Source organism: Boleophthalmus pectinirostris, unplaced genomic scaffold (genome assembly GCF_026225935.1).
Source record: "Boleophthalmus pectinirostris isolate CB_2022bp ecotype Guang Dong unplaced genomic scaffold, ASM2622593v1 HiC_scaffold_20, whole genome shotgun sequence".
Classification (NCBI taxonomy): domain Eukaryota; kingdom Metazoa; phylum Chordata; class Actinopteri; order Gobiiformes; family Gobiidae; genus Boleophthalmus; species Boleophthalmus pectinirostris.
The window spans coordinates 23,345,705-23,368,287 of record NW_026571153.1 but is presented as its reverse complement, the minus strand read 5'-3'; the positions used below and the strand labels follow the sequence as shown (position 1 = coordinate 23,368,287).

At 37.8% G+C, this 22,583-nt stretch overlaps 3 protein-coding genes and 1 pseudogene across 3 annotated transcripts in view; 1 reads left to right on the top strand and 3 right to left on the bottom strand.

Moving 5' to 3' along the window:
- Window positions 1-6,605, top strand: part of col4a5 (collagen, type IV, alpha 5 (Alport syndrome)) — a 54,890-nt gene extending 48,285 nt beyond the window's left edge. The window contains exons 41-49 of the mRNA XM_055156297.1: window positions 105-177; window positions 277-348; window positions 1,200-1,328; window positions 1,919-2,017; window positions 3,582-3,794; window positions 4,313-4,490; window positions 4,968-5,082; window positions 5,779-5,951; window positions 6,435-6,605. Of these exons, the coding sequence (XP_055012272.1) occupies window positions 105-177; window positions 277-348; window positions 1,200-1,328; window positions 1,919-2,017; window positions 3,582-3,794; window positions 4,313-4,490; window positions 4,968-5,082; window positions 5,779-5,951; window positions 6,435-6,516 (1,134 nt within the window). The 3' untranslated portion in view covers window positions 6,517-6,605. The remainder of the gene's footprint in view (window positions 1-104; window positions 178-276; window positions 349-1,199; window positions 1,329-1,918; window positions 2,018-3,581; window positions 3,795-4,312; window positions 4,491-4,967; window positions 5,083-5,778; window positions 5,952-6,434) is intronic.
- Window positions 6,606-7,006: 401 nt separating this feature from the next.
- On the bottom strand, window positions 7,007-15,741 carry LOC129409746 (uncharacterized). Its single transcript, XM_055156296.1, has 8 exons — window positions 15,617-15,741; window positions 14,314-14,614; window positions 12,580-12,855; window positions 11,964-12,056; window positions 11,879-11,894; window positions 11,158-11,228; window positions 11,032-11,076; window positions 7,007-10,479 (listed from the first exon to the last, which is right to left on the bottom strand). The coding sequence occupies exons 2-8, from the start codon at window positions 14,582-14,584 to the stop codon at window positions 10,436-10,438; spliced, it is 816 nt and encodes a 271-aa protein (XP_055012271.1). The 5' UTR covers window positions 14,585-14,614; window positions 15,617-15,741; the 3' UTR covers window positions 7,007-10,435.
- A 1,364-nt stretch (window positions 15,742-17,105) lies between these two features.
- LOC129409736 (uncharacterized) overlaps window positions 17,106-22,583 on the bottom strand; it is a 100,471-nt gene continuing 94,993 nt past the window's right edge. Inside the window, exons 3-7 of the mRNA XM_055156288.1 lie at window positions 21,867-22,109; window positions 21,621-21,788; window positions 21,288-21,350; window positions 19,219-19,284; window positions 17,106-17,956 (exon numbers count right to left, since the gene is read on the bottom strand). Coding sequence (XP_055012263.1) covers window positions 17,829-17,956; window positions 19,219-19,284; window positions 21,288-21,350; window positions 21,621-21,788; window positions 21,867-22,109 — 668 coding nt within the window. The 3' untranslated portion in view covers window positions 17,106-17,828. The remainder of the gene's footprint in view (window positions 17,957-19,218; window positions 19,285-21,287; window positions 21,351-21,620; window positions 21,789-21,866; window positions 22,110-22,583) is intronic.
- On the bottom strand, window positions 20,999-21,116 carry LOC129409947 (5S ribosomal RNA; annotated as a pseudogene).

Sequence of the window (22,583 nt, the reverse complement as noted above, 5' to 3'; positions counted from 1 at the left end):
TACAACATGGTCTAAGAAGTAAATTTTGTGTCATAGGTCTGCTTTAAGACTATATTTGTAGAGCGTGCTAACACATTTGAAATATCCAAATTTTACTATTTCAGGGTCCATCTGGTTTGCCTGGTAGTCCTGGTCTGAAGGGTGATATAGGTCTACCTGGAGTTCCTGGGTTCCCTGGTCAGTATTTAATTACATCTTTAATTAAAAACACAGTGTCCTCCTTAAACAGAAAATTTAAATGTTGTGTTTTTTTATTTTTATTTTATTTTTTTTAAGGTCCTAAGGGAGACTCTGGAATTCCCGGTGCTAGTGGGCTTCCTGGAGACCGTGGAGACCCTGGTCCTGCAGGTAGGTGTCAAAAAATTATGCCCAGAAAGTAATAGATACTAAAATTATTATCGAAACTTGATTCTCACTTTTACAGAATTAGGGTGACTATGTCTTAAAAATAAACTATCATTAGTCATTGTTTAAAAATATATGTACATTATATGTTATACAGTTTTGATTATGTTTGATATGTTTGCTACAACATGTCAATAAACTCAGTTCTGGGTTTAGAGCATAAACTGTATAAAAGAAGTGGACTAAGCAGGTATGACGTCACCCATAGCGTTCAGGGACACTCAGATGAAGCTGTCAATGCTAACGGTTACAGAAGCGAATTTGGAGCCAGGCTCCATATTTGGCAATCTGAGTGCGAGTATCATTGCAACCACAAGAGCCAATCATGATTGGGGTTGTTAAATGTAGCCGCTCTTCTCACCAGAAAGCAGGAAGGGGGCTCTAACTGTCTAAGCACTCTGTCAGTCAAACCTGTTGCTAACCCTAGCAGGAGCGACCTCAGGGATTTAAGGCATCTGATTGGTCCATTAGTTATGTTCATATCTTGATTTAAGAACAAAATAGCGAAATGAAAAATGCAGGATCATGTCGAGCGGGTTAATATGAACATTTTACGACTAAAATGACGAGGCTCACCGCAGCAGTTAAAGTGAGAGGGGCCACAAGATCCCAGTGTAAGTCAATTGGAGCCAGGGTCAGAAGGAGCTGAAGAGTCTCCTGTAGCACTTCCTATTTAGAATGCAGCGGCTAGCGTGTTAGCTATGGCCATTTGTATATACGTTCTATGGTTTAGAGGCAATTCTGAGTCGTACTGACCTTTTAGAGCCCTATATTTACATGTCCTTCTTCCCCAGGTCTGCCTGGTGATCCTGGCGTTCCTCCTACCCCAATCGTGGTGAAGGGAGAGCGGGGTCCCCCTGGTCCTCAGGGTCTGCCCGGTGGGCGTGGTCTGCCTGGTCCCCCCGGTCGCGAGGGACTCCCAGGTAAGGACATTAACCACTTTTCTGATGGTGTTTTCATAGTGTTATCTACTGTTCCTAGTCCTTATTTGGCAACTTAGGTGCAGTTTAGGTAAATTTAGGTAAATAAAAAAAAAAAAATCTAAATCTGTGCTGCCTTCAGTGGCATCTGTAATTTCCAATAGTTTGTGACATGAACTACAGGCACAACCACATTTTAAATTGAACCGGGAATTGCAGAAATTACAGTGACCACTTGAGGCAGCACACACTCAGCTGCAACTGTACATAGCTTGCAGTACAATTGAGAGGAAAATGACTAGGAACATTAGATAATGTGATTAAAACACCGCACACAGAATTTAGTAGCAATGGGTGATTTAGTATTTTGTTCCACTTTAAAGGCACAGGAAGGATATAGAAAACAGTTGTCATTTTACCTTAACATACTGCAAGGGTCATTGTTATGCTATGTTATGTTAAACCTGGTATCTGAGGACACAGGTTGGTCAGGCTTAATACAATTTGAAATAAACATTCCACATACTATTCTTTTAGGGTAATTGTGAGAGGGTATATTGTCTTATGTTCGTATTATGTGTTTGTGAATGTAGGAGCCCCTGGAGAGCCTGGAGACCCTGGTCCTGAGGGCACCCCTGGGTTTAGTGGTCCCCCTGGCAGAAAGGGCGACACAGGACCAGCTGGACAGCCAGGTAAACACAACACCTGCTGCTAAAATATACCACAGTGTAGGGTTGTCAAAAGTATAGAAAATAAGATACAAATACATAATGAAACTAGATACTCATTTGAGCAGGTATCAATGTAACACCCACACTGAGTGCAGGAGATTACCAATCAAAAAATTATCTGGGTAACTGATTGTTTTTTAAAACTATTGCCCTATAACAGTCTGCTTGTAATAAATAAAATAACATAAAGGCAAAGGAAAGGCTGTTTCGTTTTAAATTATATTAGGCCACTTATATCACACACTGGCAAATACAAAGTTCATCAGCGCACCCCCTTTAGAGTTTGATTGTCCACGTGCACGCCCTAATCATAGTCTTTCATCCAAGGGATTTATTTAATCCAGAGCCACTCCACGATCCAAATCCCCTCAGCAGACCCGTTTAAAACAGTCTTATAAATTCCAAATTAACCTTCTTCAAAAAAACATATATCCAAAGGGCTGCAGCGCCGGTGCATGCTCTCGTGTCAGCGCACACCTCGATCAACGAGCAAAGGCAAAGTACATGGATGGATCTCGCCGGGTCGAGCTGGGTCCTGTCGGTCTGATCCTCAACACCGTTTACGTGGTTCAGTACAGTTCAGTTCAGTTAATAAACCGTGTTATGTCCTTTAAGTCCCGAACAAGCGCCAGCGGCACAGCGGTGAGATGGGGCGGCGAGCGCGCGCTCACACGTGTGTCCCTATATACTATTAGGCAGGCGCGCGTCAGCTGACAGGGTAATCAGCTGATCACGTAAAGAATAACAGAACAATAACAGAAAAAGAGCGGCCTCAGTACACTTTAGAAATAAAGAAAAATACTCGTAATCATCTTATGTTGCCTGGGCTACATCAATACTAAAAACATCACATTCACAGGACAGAAATGAACCTTTACAGAATAACTTTAGAATGATCTTGACCTGTATCATAACAAGTATAAGAGCACATAGACTAGTATAAGCTCATGGACCAATATTGACCCTTCCTGGACCACTGAGGGATTACACTGATATAAGGCCACATGGTAATATAAAAGAAAGTACTATGATTTAATGTTGAAAATGACTTTCTGTCCTCTAAATAATGAGTCTTTTTATTATCTGAAATTTTAGTATCTTGACAACACTACTAACAAGAATTATAATCATATAAATAAAACATTTTTTCATTTCATTAGTTCATATTTCATCATTCATTTTTCACATTTATTTAATAGTCAAAGATGCACTCCACAGGTTGAAAACTAACAAGCTACAATATCATTCATTTCAGGTAAAATCTCAACACAAATTTAAAGAGGCACAGTTATGTCCTGCTTGGATTTAGTGGAGTTAGTCCTGGTTTATCTCTCATTCTCTTCTACTAAGAACTAGTTACATTCTATTATAGTTCAGACTTAGACTTAAATTACACATAGGCCACACATTATAGATAGTCCTAGTTTATTTAGGCCTATCTCGCTGGTTCAGGTAATTTTTTAATCAACCAACCAGACAGCTCTGTTGGAGTTAACTATTGATCTCTCTGTGTGTTTTCTTTCAGGTGCTCGTGGTTTGCCCGGTCCCACTGGCTCCGACGGGCCCCAGGGTCCCCCAGGTCTTCCTGGTTCTGTGTCTGCGGCTCACGGGTTCCTCATCACCAGACACAGCCAATCCACAGAGGTGCCCTTCTGTCCAGAGGGCAGCAACCTCATCTACGACGGGTATTCTCTGCTCTACGTCCAGGGCAATGAGCGGGCACACGGGCAGGATCTGGGTACGGCTCTCACACTGTTCATGTTACACAGAGGGAGGGGACAAGAAACAATAATTTGATAAAAAAAATAATAATAATAATAATAATAATAATAATAATAAAGAAAGTGTTTTAATTTTGTATAATCATGATAATTATTTTGACAATCATCACTGACACAACTCTTTCCATGCTTAGTTGGACATAAGAGTGGCACTGTGGTTAGAAACAAAAAGTGCATGTGTATTTATTATTTATTTTTTGTGAAATTTATAATTTTATTTTCTGGTTGGGTAGCAGTTATGATACATGAAGAGATAATTTCATAGCTATTACCTAGCAACCATAATAATAAAGAAAGAAAAGTGTAAATTACACTACAGTTATGATATGACTAATAAAAATAGATGGCAACACCTCTATTTTGTTAAATCAATATTTAGTCTATCAGAAAATTATGTTCCTGCATTTTGGATGGACTTTTTAGTGTGGATAACATAGATAAACTAATTTCTCTCATATTTCTTGGTGTTTTACAGGTACGGCTGGCAGCTGTCTCCGTCGCTTCAGCACAATGCCCTTCATGTTCTGTAACATCAACAACGTGTGTAACTTTGCCTCTCGTAACGACTACTCGTACTGGCTCTCCACACCTGAACCTATGCCCATGTCTATGGCCCCCATCACTGGAGAGGGCATCAAACCTTACATTAGCAGGTACCTGAACTAGTGGTGTCATGAACATTTCAAACTCTATTTAGTACTAAGCAATAGACTCAATACTGATTCTGATACCTTGGTTACAATTTAAAAAACACTTGCCATTCATTAAATAATAGTGCTTTCTTCTATATTACTATGTGGTTTTATCTGTGTAATCCCTGTCGTACTAGTCTATGTGCTCTTATATTGTTCTGCTACAGCTCATTCTAAATCTGTTCAGCAGAGGTTCTTTTCTGTGCTGTAAATGTGATTTTTTTTAGTATTGATACTTGCTCAAATAAGTATCTAGTTTCAATTTTAATTTTAGTATTGATTATTAACAGATTTTTTTAACGCTTTTGGAAATCTTCACCTGAAATACCCAGACAGGGATTTACAGGACTCATGTCATCATTTACAAAAATGTCAATCACTGGTCACTCAGCCCTGGTTTTACTGGTGTAAAACTAAAATGTGTGTTTGTGTTTACAGGTGTGCTGTGTGTGAAGTGCCAGCCATGGTGATAGCAGTTCACAGTCAGACAATTCAGATCCCCTCGTGTCCTGCCAACTGGGAGGCTCTCTGGATCGGATACTCCTTTATGATGGTACTATGTCTTTGTATTATGAGATCTGAACTCTCAAAGGGACAGTATGTAGCCTGCGTCTTACTGGTTTAACAAATGTGCTACAGTCACAACTAACTCAGTGTTGCTAGTGGTTTAACCTGCAGATAGAGGACACATACAAGTTTGTCTCATTCTCAGTATATGGACAGACCTCATGTGAAAGCTCAGAACCTCCAGAATTCCCTCAATGAGCTGCAGAGGCTGCACTAGCACTGATTCTTTTTTGACTGCAGGTGCTGGAATTTAGGGAGTGACCATTCGATCAGAGAGAGACATTTTAGGTTTAAACACACTTAATTTCAGCACTGAAATATATGGTGAAACTGGAAACCCAAATGAGACAGTCACTTGAAACTCATTTTGCTTACTGATTGGATAATCGTCTTGAGAATCAAAACACCAAATTATAATATCAGCAAGTTCCAATGTTTATATAATTAAGAATAAATCAGCAAATTGTTACGAGTAAAAGCTATATTTGATTTGAACATGTTTATCTCATATCTGGGAACAATATACCATGTTTAAGACATTTTAAATAAAAATAGTACAGAGTGTCCCTTTACGTAGTGATTTTTAAGTTGTGATCTATGTTCATATATATGTTATATATATGTATTTGTTGTATATATGTATTTGTACTCTGACCCCTCCTCTCTCTCTGTGCCCCCTCAGCACACCAGCGCGGGGGCAGAAGGCTCGGGGCAGGCCTTGGCATCCCCTGGCTCTTGTCTGGAGGAGTTCAGGAGCGCTCCATTCATAGAGTGTCACGGCAGAGGCACATGTAATTACTATGGCAACTCCTACAGCTTCTGGTTGGCCATTGTAGAACAGAACGAAATGTTCAGGTAAAGACTTTGAAATACTACTGTTGGGTGTCAATGGTGTCTAGATATGCATAAATTAAAGGTGCACTATGTAACTTTCCTGGTGGAGGGTTCGCTACCTGTTTGTCACTATGGAGATCTTATTGCTTTGTCATGGTACATAGAAAACAAACAAATATAGACAAACAGAAAAGAAAAGTTTATTGAAAGTGTTTCAAAGGTCCTGTAATACACAAAATGGATTCTTGCTTTAAGCCATGTTACAATGCTGTTGTCTCCTCAAAAACATAGCTGGAGTTGTATTTTGTTTTATTCATACATGAAAGTCACATGTGAATGAAACAAAACACAACTCCTGCGATGTTTCTGAGGAGGAAACAACATTATAACATAGATCAGAAAAAAGCTTAATATGGGCCCTTTAAAGTGATGGGTTTTCAGGGTTAATCATGTTATCCATTATTATTTTCCCTCTGGATGACTGACCCCTCTGTGCTCCTCCAGGAAACCCCAGTCGGAGACGTTTAAAGCGGGTAACCTCCGGGCTCGCGTCAGTCGCTGTGTGGTCTGTATGAAGAGGACGTAACGCTCTCGGCTCTGAGCCCCTCCCCGTCGTCATAACGCCCGAAAGAGAACACAGCAAAACCATCGCAGAAGAAGACGAACTACGAACGGCGGCCATGACACTTCTGCTGTCACTGTGGCGACGAGGCTTTGGATACCCTGGTGCATCGTCTTCCTGAAAACTTAAACTAAAACAATGGTGCTACTGTGTCATACAGCTTCATAAAAAGATAAAAACTGACTTAAATAATTCTTAACTTTAGTCTTTGGTTTTCCTAAGAAGTACCTCAAATGAAAGCAGAAAATTATCCGCTAAAGGTGCCATGATGGAAGTGTGACAACAAAGTGCTTTTCTTTTCTATTTTTCTCAATGGACTCCTGTTTCCTGTTCCTCTGGCCCTGGCTACACAAGTCACTGCTTCCTTCACATAGGTTTCCTCATGTAAATAACCGTTAGTCATTTTCCACTCAGGCCTGTCACGATAACAAACTCTGAAGTGTGATATAGTTATTTTGAAGATATTTATTCATCCCTTCACAGCTCAAATAGCAAAGAATTCCTGACTTGTGAAAAGACAAAGATCCCACAATTAATATCGACCCTCAAAAATCATTATTCCATATAGTCATTTATTGAACGATAAGTCCATGTAGTAATTATCATGACAGGCCTATTTCCACTGTCACCAACATACAGTGAACAGTGGCTTTCAAAATAATCACAAATACTTAGATAACAGTAGTTAATTAGATTTTTAGGGTGCGTTCACACTTAGTATCTAGACCACATAAAAACTGGGACTAAACTGGGACTAATTTTGGAACTAATCCTGAACTAGATCAGGACTACACCAGGACAAGAACCGGGCCAAACCAGGTCTACCATGGACAAACCAGGACCCAACAAGTGTGAACGCACCCTTAGTCATGTAACTGTACTTTTACTTGAGTATAAATTTCATTACTCTATCCAACCACTGCTTTCAGACACATTGTGCTCTTAAAATACTGAAACATGCACATACTTGTAGCCTTTTTTTTTTTTTTACTTTTCATGTTGGTGCAACACAAATGTGATTCTTAACAAACTGCTACCTGCTATATATTTTTTTCTTATATTTTTGTTTTGTTTTGGGCCTAATTGATGAGGAGTGAACTGTTTCCACAGTTACCAAATCGGCACTTTGAACTTCCAAACATCCGGTATGAGAGATGCACTGACTTCAGGCTTCGCTTTAGAAACTTGCTGCAAACAATATATCGACATAAATTAAAATGACTTGAATTCAGAATAATCCTAGTCTACTTTCTGTAATTAGGTGGTCTAGTTCTTGGGTGGTTTCAGCAATTTAATATTATTATTTTAGCGCTCTGAAAGGGGAGTGACATAGCACGGAGAGCAAAGGGGAGGGGGTGGCTCAGAGCACCCGATAGAACTTACTAAACATGTCAATAGGTTGTTTTTAGTGAATATAGCATTTTCAAAACAATAAAAGTAGCAAAGGAAGCAAACAATAAAAATACATTGATATTTTGAATTGCAAATTGTAACTTATGTCGAAATATGTGTTTTTGTAGTAGCTTTTTTTTTTTTTAACTATTGCTCAATCTTTTGTCTCTCCATGGATTTTCTTGTTTGTCACATTTGCTGGTACTAACTCTGCCATAGCCCGCTTTCTAACATTCTACGTCTTAACTTTTTTCTCCTTTTTGTAAGTAATAATGTGTATATTGTGTAAAACACCTTTTGTTTTTAGCGTGATAGTTAGCGAATGGTATCAGCTGTCTGTATTTTTTTTATTTTTGACCATACAATTAATACTTTACTCACTGACACACATCCACACATATTGTACAAAGGCTTTTATGAATGAAACAGTATTTTATATATAATAATAATAATAATAAATATATATTTGAAAACAAAGATAAATGATGGTATATAGATTTTATTTGGCTGTGGGACTATTTTTTATTTTTTTTAATTAATGACTGCATTCACCCACAAATACAGCTACTACTGAGCACTGACGGCCAATATCTTCAAATGTTTTTAACAACATTTTGTATTGTAGAATTAATGAATTTTTTTTTTTTTTTAATGGGAGTTGCATCTTTAGATAGTCTGATGATTGGGGAATGAGCTAAAGGATAAAAATCACTATTTGAAACGTGGGTAATTTGATGTCCACTGCTTTTACAATACCACTTGAATATAGCCAAATGGTACATTTGAGCCTATTGAAATGCATTGAACAAGACACACATTTGCTCTTGATGTACTGTAATTTGGAGCGGTTCTGGGGAGAATGTTACTTTTTTCCTGTGATTTTTTTATGAATTTGTCAACCTGGGGTGCGATAATGAAAAATGTGTATTAATTTTTTTGTTTTGTTTTGTTTTCAATGTTATGTTATCCAGAAGTTGTTATAAACTTTTAAGACTGAAATAAATACCATGTTCGAATGTCGTCTTCTCAAATGTGCCTCAAATATATTTAAAGTGGGACTAAACGCATAAACTCCGCCCACAACCACATTTCTAATAGGCCGTGATTCATTTCTCTTTCTTCGCTTCCTTCTCCTTGATTCCTTTCCTCGATCTTCCATTATTCAGCTGTCAATCAAATGTGTCATATTAAGTGGTGTCCCAAAGAAAACCGCGGAATGAAAGAGTAAACCTGAGGGAGGCTTCAGGAGACCAGCATCAGACAAAAGAATCAAACTTTATTGATCTCAGTGAGGAGTTTACATCCTCTCTCCTCGCTGTGTCTCCTTTGTGGGTAGGACTTCCTCACCCATTTCCTGCAGAATCAAGGAGGAGGAAGCGAGGAAAGAAAAATTAGACAAGGCCATAGAGCTGCTAAACTGGGCAGTACCTGGAGGATTAACGGGGAGAGTGAGTCAGTTTAGTGAAAAAGTGGATTCAGTGCTACTCTTTAAACATTTGATTAAAGTTTGGTGTAGCAGAGAGAAGCAGTAATATAGCGCTCTAAGAAATACTAGGTACTCGATGCAACTTTCTTGGTGAGGAGTTCAGTGCTTGCCTCCATGGTAATGTTATTGCTTTACCTGGAAATGTTTCACAGTGCAGCATTAAGTTGCATGTTAGATCAGTGAAAAGGCAAGCATACTTAGTTACAGCAAGAATGCACATATTTCAAGGCATTTCTAGCAATATAAACACCTCTTTTTGAATATGCAAGAAAGATTAAATGATTAAACTTTTCAGGCTTATTTTGCTTATTTCACTGGATTGTTGGTTTTCAAATGTTGTACCTTTTGGATTTGTGGCACATCAAAATACATCTTTATGCTAAAACTATCAAAACAGAAACAGAATTGCAGTTATTGTTATACATATATATATATATATTTTATGCAACAAAGGGGAGCTAATTTAATTAATACAAAGCACGCTTGGTATTTTGTTTGAGAGAGTCATACAAAAAACAAGGGGGGGGATAAGAAAAAAAATAATTAAAAGCTATGAAAAAAGAAGCAAGTTTGTGCTTATTTGAAATCATCAGTCAGCTTCACAATGTATTCTCTATGGAGTCCCTAAAGGGTCGTTATTGGTCTTGAAATAGGTAGTCAATACTCAATACCAAATAAGAATTAATAATAAAAAATAAAAAATAAAAAAAACACTTTCTTTAAACAATAGAACATAATTTTGAGCATTAAATCATAGTTTTTTTGTTTTATATTCCTGTGTGGCCTTATATCTCTGTACTCCCTCAGTTCTGCAGGTATGTTCCATAGTGGTCCATGGGCGTATACTAGTCTATGTGCTCTTATAATTGTTCTGATTCAGCTCAAGATCATTCTAAAGCTATTCAGGACAGGTTCATTTCTGTCTTCTGAGTGTGACTTATGAGCTGGACTGGTCAGACTTATGTAAAATAATGCAAATAATAAGAGACACTGAATGAACTCCGATCATGAGATATTGACATTTGCATAGTCGCTTGTTTCCTCAGCATCTGCAAAAAAAGGAAACATGTTTTAATACATTTAAAGGTCCTATATTAAGAAAAACTGACTCTTGTGAACTTACAGTATAGCCGTATTATAATGTTACCTCATCAAAACATACCTGAAGTTTTGTTTGTTTCATTCACACAGTTTGAGTAATCCTATTATTAGTCTGTTGACATCTCTCAGCTCAAAATACTCTGTTCCACCTTGTGATGTCATGAAGCAGGAGTTTTCAAGTTAACAAGTACCTTTTACCTTTAGTTTAGTAGAGATTTGCTATTCCAGGGCTGAAATCATCCAAATGATATTTGGTGAAGGTGTATGGAATTGAAAAACACAGTGGAGTGCTTCCAGTATTGCCACATGACATCACAAGGTGGAACAGAGTGTTTTCTGTATAACAGAAGAACTCAGCCTAAATATGCAGGATTTGTGTATGAATGAAACAAAACACAACTCCAGGTATGTTTGTAATGAGAAAACAACATTATAAATAGATGAGAAAATAGTGTAATACAGATCCTTTAAAGTTGACTGCATACTAATCCATACTGTACCTTTGCTGTTTGAGCCTCTGATAGGTTCATAGACATTAACATCACCTGCAGATAATGTTTAAAAAGTTAAATTATTACAACAGTTGTATAAAGTTGAATTTGAATTGTTTGTTTAGTTGAACTGACTGTGAAGAAGAGATGAATACAACTGCTGCTGATTGTCGGCAGGTGAATCCTCCGGGTCATTTTCAGCGTCACTTAAACATCAAGATTATGTTTACACGACAAGTCACGAGTTTGGACACACCTTCTCATTCACTGTATGTTTTTTTTGTTTACTTCTTTCTATATTTTCTACATATAGAAGACATCAAATATATGATACAAACATGATATATGGAATTGGAGGAAAGGAAAAAAGTGTTTTAACTCAATTAAATATGTTTTTCATCATCACTATTTTTTTTTATATATATAGCACTTTTCTAAACACTCAAAGACGCTATACAGAGAATACAATTAAAAAGAGTATTCTATTCAAATCCTCAAAGTATCCATCCTTTACTTTGTTGACAGTGCTGCAAACCCCTGGCCTTCTCTCAGTGATGATAAAGTCTCCTGAAATGGTTTTCACTTCAAGCTGTGTCATATCAAGGTCAAGAAATGCTAAAAATGCAAAGCAGTGATCAAAGAAAAGGGTGGCTATTTTAAAAATCTAAAACAAGTTTGGAGTTACTTTGAGTTTATTTTTTGTTTCCTCCATTCTGTATGTGAGAATCTACAGGTGAATAATCATAGAAATAAGGAAACATGAATGAAAAAGTGTGTCCAAACTTTTGATTGGTAGTCTAAATAAAACTCTTTATGATACAAACCACTAACTTAAAATGATCTGAATAAGACCCACCTGTTCTGGCATCTTTCTGTAAAAAATAAAAAGATACTGAAAAACACTGAAACGTTCTTCTTGTGATTTAGTGCTGAAATCTTACCTGTAGTTTTTTTGTACCAACAGACGACTATCAGGGTGAGAAGAATGACAGCACACACCAGGCCAGCAATAATAATAGGCCCATTAGAATTGACTAAAAAGACAAAAAGTGAGTATTGTTTTACCTGGAAGTCTAAGATATTTTTTCTATATATACACTAACAACCATTATATTTACATGAGTAACTTTTTTAAAGAAATTGTACTGTTCAGAGTGCTTTAATGTCTAGCAGCATACTTTGACTCCTAACTGAGTAATATTTTTTGTTGAAATAACTGTACTTTGAATGAATGAAATGTTTCTCTGCCCACTGAGAGTAATTTGTCTCATTTTGTGTCTATCCTTTGAAAATAACAGAATTTGTGCAATATTTAATATTTTGTTCATACAATTAGGTTAACTTCAAATTATAAATTAGATATTATGTCCAGACAGTTGATCTACTTTCGAGTAGTATTTTTCCTAAATACTTTCTTGAACCACTACTTTGTACTTCTACCTGAGTTGAATGTTATTGTGAAGCAACGTTACTCTTACATGACTACATTTTTAGCTACTGTATCCACCTCTGGTAACAACTACTACAACAACAACTACTACTACAACAACTACTAACCTGTATCATTGCCTTTGGTTGATTGGCAGTTGATGCTCTTGCTCTCTGACACCTCACTGACCATATTAGACACAGTACATATAACGGTAATGGTGCCATCTTGTGATGTAAGAGGGTACTCCAGCATGGGTCCATTGTAGTTCCTGTTGTTCACTGTCCACCTGTAGCTCACGTCTTTGTGAAATTCTGAGCTGCACTGTGTCAGAACTACACAGGAGCTGTTTGTGGTTTGGGTGATGTTGATGACAGTCACAGTGGGTGTCAACGTCAGGACTTCTGCAAAATTCAAAATATTTACAGTTAGAGTGATTATGTATCTATAACCTGCTGTCAACTGTCTGATATTTAAATATAGATTTATTTGAGCACAACTTGGCTAATTCACAATGAATGGAGCAGGAAGTGCGACTGCAGTTTTGAGAGACGTGGAACTAGCCAGGCAGCCGGGGCCTATTACTGCCAAATATCATATACAAAACAAAATGGAGTCAAAATGAACCAAATAGTCACAATTATTATAATGAAATACAACATTTTTTTTCCAAACAATAAAACAGGCCAAAAAACAAAAAAGCTATTAAAATATACAATATCTATAGAAAATACTTACAACAATATCACTCTCCACTACATTTCATGTTACAATTTATCTTATTTGGTTAAGTATGCATGAGTTTTTGTTTTGTTTTGTTTTTTGTTTTTATGCTCTCTTGTGTAGTTGACTCCATATCACCCCAGGTATCATATGTGTTATTTATGTGATTTTGTGGGTCTTTGATGTCCCTGTATTTGAACATGTTGAATAAAAAAAAGGCAAAACAAAAAAACAAAAAACAAACAAAAACAAAACAACAACAACAACAACAACAAAAAATCCACTAGGACAACATTTTTAAACAGGGTCATTTACAGTAGTTTATGACTCAGTTTCAAGAACAGGACCATGGCCATTTAAAATAAAGAGGAAATAAATCCACTTTCTCGGCTAAACTGTGTATCATAGACTGTATTTGGTGTTATCTGTTCCTTGGGATTTTTAGCAACTTAAGTGCCAACTAAATAAATTTGCAACTTTCTGTTCGAAAATGGCTGCAGGGGCAGAGTTTGTGGATACCTGTTTGACCAATCACAGTGCTCCTTATACCTCCAAACCCCACCCCTCCTCATCCTAGTCACTCTCCCCTGCCCCAGTTTAGCAGCTCTATTAGAAATGTGGTTGTGGGCGGAGTCCCTCTGTAAAGAGACGCAAAACTGACTTTTGTGAGTCGTGGTATAACTGGAGTTGTGTTTTATTTCATTTACATGTTTTAGTAAACCTTTATCATTAGTCTGTCTACAGATCCAAAACTCAAAATGCTCTGTTCCACTTCCACCCTATGATGTCACGTAGTGGTAGTTTTCAAGTTAACAGCTTTAACCTTCTACTTTTTTGTTCAGTAAAGATTGGCAATTCCAGGGCTGAAATTATCCAGATGATTCTAGTGAAGGGGTATGAAGTTTAAAAACACAGTGGAGCCCTTCCTGTATTACCGCATGACATCACAAGGTGCAATAGAGTGTTTTCTGTTTAAGAGAAGAATTCTGCCTGAAAATGCAGGATTTTGTAAAAACTAAACTCCAGGTACGTTTGTGTTGAGGAAACAACAGTAGATCAGAAAACAGTGTAATATGGGTCCTTTAAGTATTACAGTAATTTGTAATAGGTCATATGAATAAACATAGCTGTAGTCTCACCTTGTACCACTAGTTTGATGCAGTATGTGGGTCTTTGTCCTGATGTTCCCTGTGAGATAAAAGTAAAATCCCCAGAGTCTGTGGTCTTCAGCTCTTTTAATGTTAAACTGTAATTTGTTTTGTCCATTGTCTCTCGGCCAGAAAACTGATGTCCAGTAATATCTGCTTTTGAGTCTGCAATTTTATTTTTCATTATATTTCCACTGCGCCTTAGTGATTGTTTCTTTGATTGGTCCTGGAGACAGCACAATGTTTCCTCCCTCTCGTCCATACTCTGTTTGACAACTGGAAACCTCAAGAGCTGAAACAAATCAAATGAAATGGGGGGTCAAAAAGTCTTAGTATTTTAGAATAAAAATACATTAGCCACAGAAGAAAAATATATGCAAATAATATGCCAAATGCCAATGCTTTTCTAATATAATGTATAATATTAGCTGTGATTAAAAAAAAGAAAAAAAAAAAAATATGAAGTCAATCACAAATTTGAAACAGCTCAGTCAAAACAAAGAAGCGAGTAAAAATTGTTATAAGAGGATCCATGCAGAAGTAATTAAGCCAAGAACTATACTCAAGTAAAAGGAATGTTACTTCAGAATAATATGTCTTAAGTAAAAGCACAAAGTAGTGGTCCAAGCAATTACTCAAGTAAGAGTAAGTAACTGTAGGGATGTAAGCTCTGATTTATAATTTGGAATTGAAAATGACAGATTTTGTGCATTATTTAAAGCACAAACACAAACATGAGAAAAAAAAATCATATTTGAAGGAACGGTGCAAGAAACATAAAACATCAAATCATTTTTTATTGTCAAGATAAAGCTTTTGTCACTTACTCACAGTGGGAAGAGGAACCACAACTTTTACTCAAGTAAGAGTACTATTACTTCATTTAAAATATTGCTCAAGTAGAAGTAAAAATATTCTGCTAGAAAAGTGCAAATTCTTACTCAAGTAAATGTACAACTGATCTCTGCTACTATCCCATTATTTTCTACAAAGTGAAATTTGCTATTTAAAGGTGCATTGTGTAACTTTTCTTGGGCTTGAGTACGACATTAAACTTATCTGTCTGCACGGATGCAAACAGGCCAAGGTACAGATCATATCAGTGGAGACGCGAGCTCATTTACACAAGAATTTCTGAACATTAAAATCACTTCAAGGCTGAATAGAGTTTTAATGCCATACTGTGGAACATATCAAACAACGCAACAGCAGTACCCTCCACCAGAAAAGTTACACAATGCACCTTTAAGCGGCTTATAATTAACTAAGTTAATATTTTTAAAAGATAACATACTGTGACTCGGGACTCCAAGAAGCAACAGAGGTTTAAGTGTGAAGAAAACACAGAACAAAATGGGACGATCTCTGGACATGGCTGAATCTACTTCTTTCCTCGTGTGACCCTGTGAGAGACAAGTGCAGGACAGTGACAAATGACCGTCCTATTATTTAACAAGAGAAGTACAACCCAGTGTGTTAATATGTGTACAAAACCCCATCCTGTAGTTTAATAGCAGACTCACATACCTTAAACAGCCTATATTACTGTATTATTTTCTGATCTGTGTTATAATATGGCAAAGTTATAATATTGTTTCCTCATCAAAAACATACCCAGAGTTGTGTTTTGTCAGTGTAAATATTAGAATTACTTTCACACTAACCTTCTACATAATCTAAAATGACACAAATATTTTTTGTTCAGTAAAAATAAATTCCAGGGCTGAAATTATCCAAATGATTTTAGTGTGTATGAAGTTTAAAAACACAGTGCAGCACTTCCTGTTTTACAAGATACAGACACATATCTCATCCAGTATCCAGTGTGAGGTATGTGCAAGAAAAACACATCCTGTAGTTTAAAAGCACATTCACATCACTTTAAAGGCCTTATACTAGTATTAAAGTATTTTCTGATCTGTGTTATAATATGGCAAAGTTATCATATTGTTTCCTCATCAAAAACATACCCAGAGTTGTGTTTTTGTCAGTGTAAATGTTAGAATTACTTTCATACTAACCTTTCTACATAATCTAAAATGACACAAAAGAGAATATCACAAATTCAAAACAAAAATGAGTTGAGATGAAGGGAGCATTCTGACCAGACGATGGCGCTGTGTGACAGTAAACAGTACAAAAGTGTGATCAACTTTTAAATAGACTTTATTAAACAAGAAAACAAGTGCAAACTGGGTACATTTACAACTGTCTGGTCAAAAACACCTACATCTAGTTTTCCAGTAGTTTTCAAGTGAACAGTTACCTTTTTACTTTTTGCTTAGTAATGATTGGTAAATCCAGGGCTGAAATTATCCAAATGATTCTAGTGTGTATGAAGTTTACAAAATGCAGTGGAGCACTTCCTGTATTACCAGATACAGACACATATCTCATCCAGTATCCAGTGTGAGGCATGTGCAAGAACAAAACCACATCCTGTAGTTTAAAAGCACATTCACATCACTTTAAAGGCATTATACTAGTATTAAAGTATTTTCTGATCTGTGTTATAATAAGGCAAAACTTGTTTCCTCATCAAAAACATACCCAGAGTTGTGTTTTGTCAGTGTAAATGTAAGAATTGCTTTCATACATAATCTAAAACGACCACAAATTCAAAGCAAAAAATGAGTTGTGATGAAGGGAGCAATCTGACCAGAAGATGGCGCTGTGTGACAATAACAGTACAAAAGCATGATACACTTTATAAATACTTTATTGTACAAGGAAGCAAGTGCAAACTATGTTGAATGAAAAAATATAAAAAATATATAAGCTGATCATCAGAAGTCTTACATTCACATGTTATAATTTTTACATGAGCTGATTTTATTTCTTTTAGAGACACTTCAGAGTTTTATTTTTTAAAGAATATTGCATAGAAAAGTAAATTAGCATTTTTGTTCATTATAATTAACACTACAAAATGTTATTTGTCATTTGTCAAATGCTTGTCTCTATGGAGATGCTATTGCTTTGTCTGACATGTTTCACAGTAATGGCATTAAACCTTTCTTCATGGACACCAAACCAGACCAAGTTACAGGTCAGATCTGTGAAGAGGCGACCTCTCACAGCCAGAATGTGTTTGTTTGGTTGTTTTTTAGGTATTTTTGAGCTATGAAACCATCTGTAATTTAATAAATGTAAGGTAGAACTGTTTAATATCATAATGTGGAACAATCCAGACAAAGCAATGACATATCCATAGAAACAAGTAGGTGACTGGCCCCCAACCAAAAAGTTACATAGTGCACCTTTAATATCTGAAATGCTCAATGCAATAAAATGTCTGTCAGTAAAGCTTCAAGCATATAAGTTTGGTCAGCAAAAAACAAAAAAACAATTGGATCTAGATGGATATTTTAGATGTTTAGTTCTGATTTAGTTCTAGTTTAGTTTCAATGTAATCGCAGTTCAGTCCTGATTTGTTCTGGTTTAGTCCTGATATAGACCTGGTCAGTCCTGTTTTAGTTCCGGTATAGTCCTTGTTTAGTCATGGTTTAGTCCTGATTAAGTCTTGCAGTAAATAAGGGTGAAGTCCTGGTTTGGTTAGGCCGGACTCTGATCTCTGTGCCGGTTCTTGCATCGCTGTGTCTCTGCATCCTCTCCTCAGCTCTGGCAGCTGGATCTAAAAAACAGAAATAATCATATAACATCAAGAATATTCCAAATTAAACACATTTTAAGTTATTACATTATACATTACTTATAAATGACTCTGGTCAATTGGTATAAAAAAATACTTCTATATCAGGCATTTTTATGGCATTTAATTTATTTATTGAATTAGGGGAGTTTTTTGTTGTTTCACAAAGATCACAAAGTTTATTTGTATTGGAAAATTCATATTCTATACTAGAAAACATAACATGGACCTAACACAATAAGATTAAAAAGATGCATAAAAAAGTATTGGAACTTTGCAACTGTTTGGATTTTAGTTTTGTACAAATATGACACTAGCTCTGTTATAGTTACATTCTGGTTCAGTCCTGGTGTGGTCCTGGTCTGATCCTCGTCTAGTCCTGGTCTAGTCCTGGTGCAGTCCTGGTGTAGTCCTGGTCTAGTCCTGGTCTAGTCCTGGTGCAGTCCTGGTGTAGTCCTGGTGTAGTTCTGGTCTAGTCCTGGTCTAGTCCTGGTCTAGTCTTGGTCTAGTCAGTCTGGTGTAGTCCTGTGTAGTTCTGGTCTAGTCCTGGTCTAGTCCTGGTGCAGTCCTGGTGTAGTCCTGGTGTAGTTCTGGTCTAGTCTGGTCTAGTCCTGGTCTAGTCCTGGTCTAGTCTTGGTCTAATCCTGTCTAGTCTTGGTCTAGTCCTGGTCTAGTCTAGTCTGGTCTAGTCTGGTCTAGTCCTGGTCTAGTCCTGGTCTAGTCTGGTCTAGTCCTGGTCTAGTCTTGGTCTAGTCCTTGTCTGGTCTAGTCCTGGTCTATGTCTGTCTAGTCTGTATGGTCTGGTACTGGTCTGATAGTGGTCTACTCCTGGCTTGGTTTTTGGTGTAATCCTGGCCTAGTCCTGGTTTGATCCTGCTCTAGTCCTGGTCTAGTCCTGGTCTAATCCTGGTCTAGTCCTGGTCTGATCCTGCTCTAGTCCTGGTCTAGTCACGGTCTGGTACTGGTCTGATAGGGGTCTAGTCCTGGCTTGGTTTTGGTGTGGTACTGATCTCTACTCCTGGTCTAGCCCTGGTCTAGTCCTGGTCTAGTCCTGGTCTGATCCTGCTCTAGTCCTGGTCTAATCCTGTCTAGTCCTGGTCTAGTCCTGGTCTAGTCTGGTCTGATCCTTCTAGTCCTGGTCTAGTCCTGGTCTACTCCTGCTCTAGTCCTGGTGTGGTCCTGGTCTTGTCCTGGTGCGGTCCTGGTCTAGTCCTGGTCTAGTCCTGGTCTAGTCCTGGTCTTACCTTTGGTCTGGCTGATGGTGATGGTGGAGTAGCAGACAGTGGTATACAAAGAGCTCTCATCAAAATCTGAAAAATCAAGAAGTTGAATTTGTAAATATTAAAATACAAGTCCATGTTTGTAGTATTTCAGATGTAAAGTGCAGATGTTCCTTTTTTCTCAGATGGAGCAGAAGATCACAGGATCAAACCTCACTCGGCTTTGATGACATGTTTTATTTTTTATTTTACATTTCACATGTTAAGAGTGAGATCATAAAAGTGGGTGTTAAGAGGACATTCAAGTTAGTTTCAGGGTGCTATATGAGTGCCATGAATAGTGGTATAAGCCTACATGTTCCTATAGCACTTCATGCACGTTGCAGGAAAGAAAACCACAGTGTCAAAGTCTCTAGCACGAGAGGAAATAAGTGAACGGTCAGTGAAATGTGAAACAATCAGAAAAAAAACACAACTTCAAACTGGTTTTACACAGAGTAGCACAGACACACACAGCAGTGACATTTATAAACCACAGCCTGTTCTGCTGTCACCTGGGCTCAGCCTGTGTGGTCACTGACTAACAATAGTAAGTGATATGATGCTTATGTTTTGCTCTTTATGAGTATTTTATCTTGTGAGGAAAATATTTTATGTCTTGTATTTATGTAAATTAATGTTCTTTTTTATTGTTCATATTTTTGCTGAAAAAGACTCAAGTAGCAATTCTCAACCTCAGAGCTCCAAAACCAGACTTTGAAAAACTCACCGTCCAAGGAACACATCTATGCATTTCCCATAAAGCAACACCTGAAATTGAAGTTTCCAAAGTCAGTGATGATTTGAGCTGCCATGTTATCTGCTGGTTTTGGTCCACTGTGTTTTCTGAAGTCCACAGTCAACGCAACCATCTACCAGGACATTTTAAAGCATTACAAGCTTCTTTATTCTTACAAGCTTTATGGAGATGCTAATTTCATTTTCCTGTAGGACTTGGCACCTGCCCACACAGCCAAAGGTGACCACTGACCATGGTGTTACTGTGTTTGATTGGCCTGAAAACTCACCTGACCTGAATCTCATGGAGAATTTCTGGGATATTGTCAAGAGAAAGATGAGAGACACAAAAAACAACAATGTAGATGAGCTGAAGGCCACTATCAAAGCAACCTGAGCTTCCATTACACCTGAGCAGTGCCACAGGGAGACCTCCTCCATGCCACAGAGCATTGATACAGTAATTCATGCCAAAATCCCAACTGAATACTGAGTGTACAGAAATGAACTTACTTTCATTTTCTTTTTTTTTTTTAAATTTATCTTTAATTTAATTTTCTGAGACACCAAATTTTGTCTGTAAGTCATAATCATCAAAATGTCAAGATATATAGAGGCTTGAAAGCTGCACTCTATGCATCACAAGTCTATATAATATGTGGGTTTAACTTTCTAAAGTGAGTGGCAAAAAATATTGAACTTTTTCATAATATTCACATATTTTGAGATGTACTAAGTAAGTAAGTAAGTAAGTCTTTATTTATATCATGCTTTTCACAGACATTTTGTCACAAAGACGCTTTACAGAGCATTATTCAGCATTATCCATTCACTCTATACCCGGTGATGGTAAGCTACTATTGAAGCCACAGCTGCCCTGGGGCAGACTGAAGAGCAGCTGCCATGCCAATCAGTACCATCAGTCCCTCTGACCACCACTATCACTTACGCACACACCACTTCCATACTAGGCAATGTGGGTGAAGTGTCTTGCCTAAGGACACAATGACAGTTTTGTGATGGCGCCCCACTGTGGCACCTGATTTTCCAAGTGGTCTCCCATCCAAGTACTAACCAGGCCCAACCTTGCTCAGTTTCTGAGAACTGACAGGATCAGGCTTTGACAAGCCGGTATGGCCACTAGTACTAGTATATTTTAGCACAACTGAAATCAAAAATACATTTTATGTTGACTAAAACTATCCTGAATTTACAGCTGACTAATTGAGCATGGTATTTACATTTGAAGTAGTTAAAGTAATATTTGTGTTTCAAAAGGAGTTAAGTTTATATCTTATGATCAGTAGAATTCATACCTGTGCGTCTGATCGTCCTCCTCTGCTGCTGGGGTAATATGTGGCTGTTTAATCCATTCTCCTCTGGACAGGTTTCCAAACACCAACAAAGAAATTATTGTGAATGATGAGACATTAAGAATGATTCAGACTTTGAAACTACATAAAAGAAAAAATGAGAGAGAAAATGAGTAATCCTTCATTGGTCCAGGAGTGGTTCAGTGTACAGAAGGTTTTAGAAGTGGTCTGGAAAAGCCATTTTCATCACATGATAAGAGAGAATCACAGAGACCATGAACTGAGATGAAAGAGCATTCCTCTTTTCACACACAAAAAAAAACTAGAGACACTGACCTGTGTGTCTCTGGCACCGTCTCACCACCAGGACCAGCAGAACCAGGAGGATCAGGACTGAGCCGGTGATCAAACCCAGCACCAGAGACGAGGAGCCCAGAGGAGAGACAGGAGACTGGGCTGAAGGCTGCACTGATGGAGGGGGGCTGCTCACATGGACTTTCTCATCTACAAACATGCAAGGTCCAGTCAGATCAGAGGAACCAGAGACATCAACCAATCAGAGAAAAACAAAAACAGTTGAACCTGCTCTGACCCGGAGTCGACTGGGCAGTGACTTCTCTCCTCTCATCTCACACTGGTACAGGCCTTCATCAAACATTGCCACCTGCTGGAGGGTCATGTGACCTGCGGGCTGCTCCGACAGGAAGTGTTCATCTCTATAGAAACGGGCTGGGAGGGCGTGGTCAGTGTGATGTCGACAGGTCAGATTGACAGTTTGTCCCACAGACACAGGGAGCACAGGCACCTGCAGAATCACGCCCCTGTCTGAGAGAGAACATGAAACTCATTTCAGACGTTTGTATCTGGTCATTACACAAAGCTCATGACCATGGGGGAGAGTAGGAACGTAGCTCTAAACCAGGACTAAACCAGGACTAGACCAAGACTAGACCAGGACAAAGGGACCATATGTGAGAGTGCGAACATAGATCGACCAATTAATTAAGAGCTTTACATTTGCAAACGGCAGAAATGAGATCCTTTGGTCACCAAAACAAACGCCCTTTGACCCCTGACACTGCCTAGAAATTTTGTCCAGAACCGGTAACAAAGGGCAATCCTGGGGCAATCCAACATATGCTGGGAACAGGTCTGACTTACTGCTGTCAATGAACACAGCTCCTGCTCCGGTCATACAGGGACCAGACCTGAGTAAAGGACCCCATACTCCAACAGCGCCCCCCAAAGGAACAACACTGAATAATATTTTTGGTGATTCTTGAGACATTTTAGAGAGGA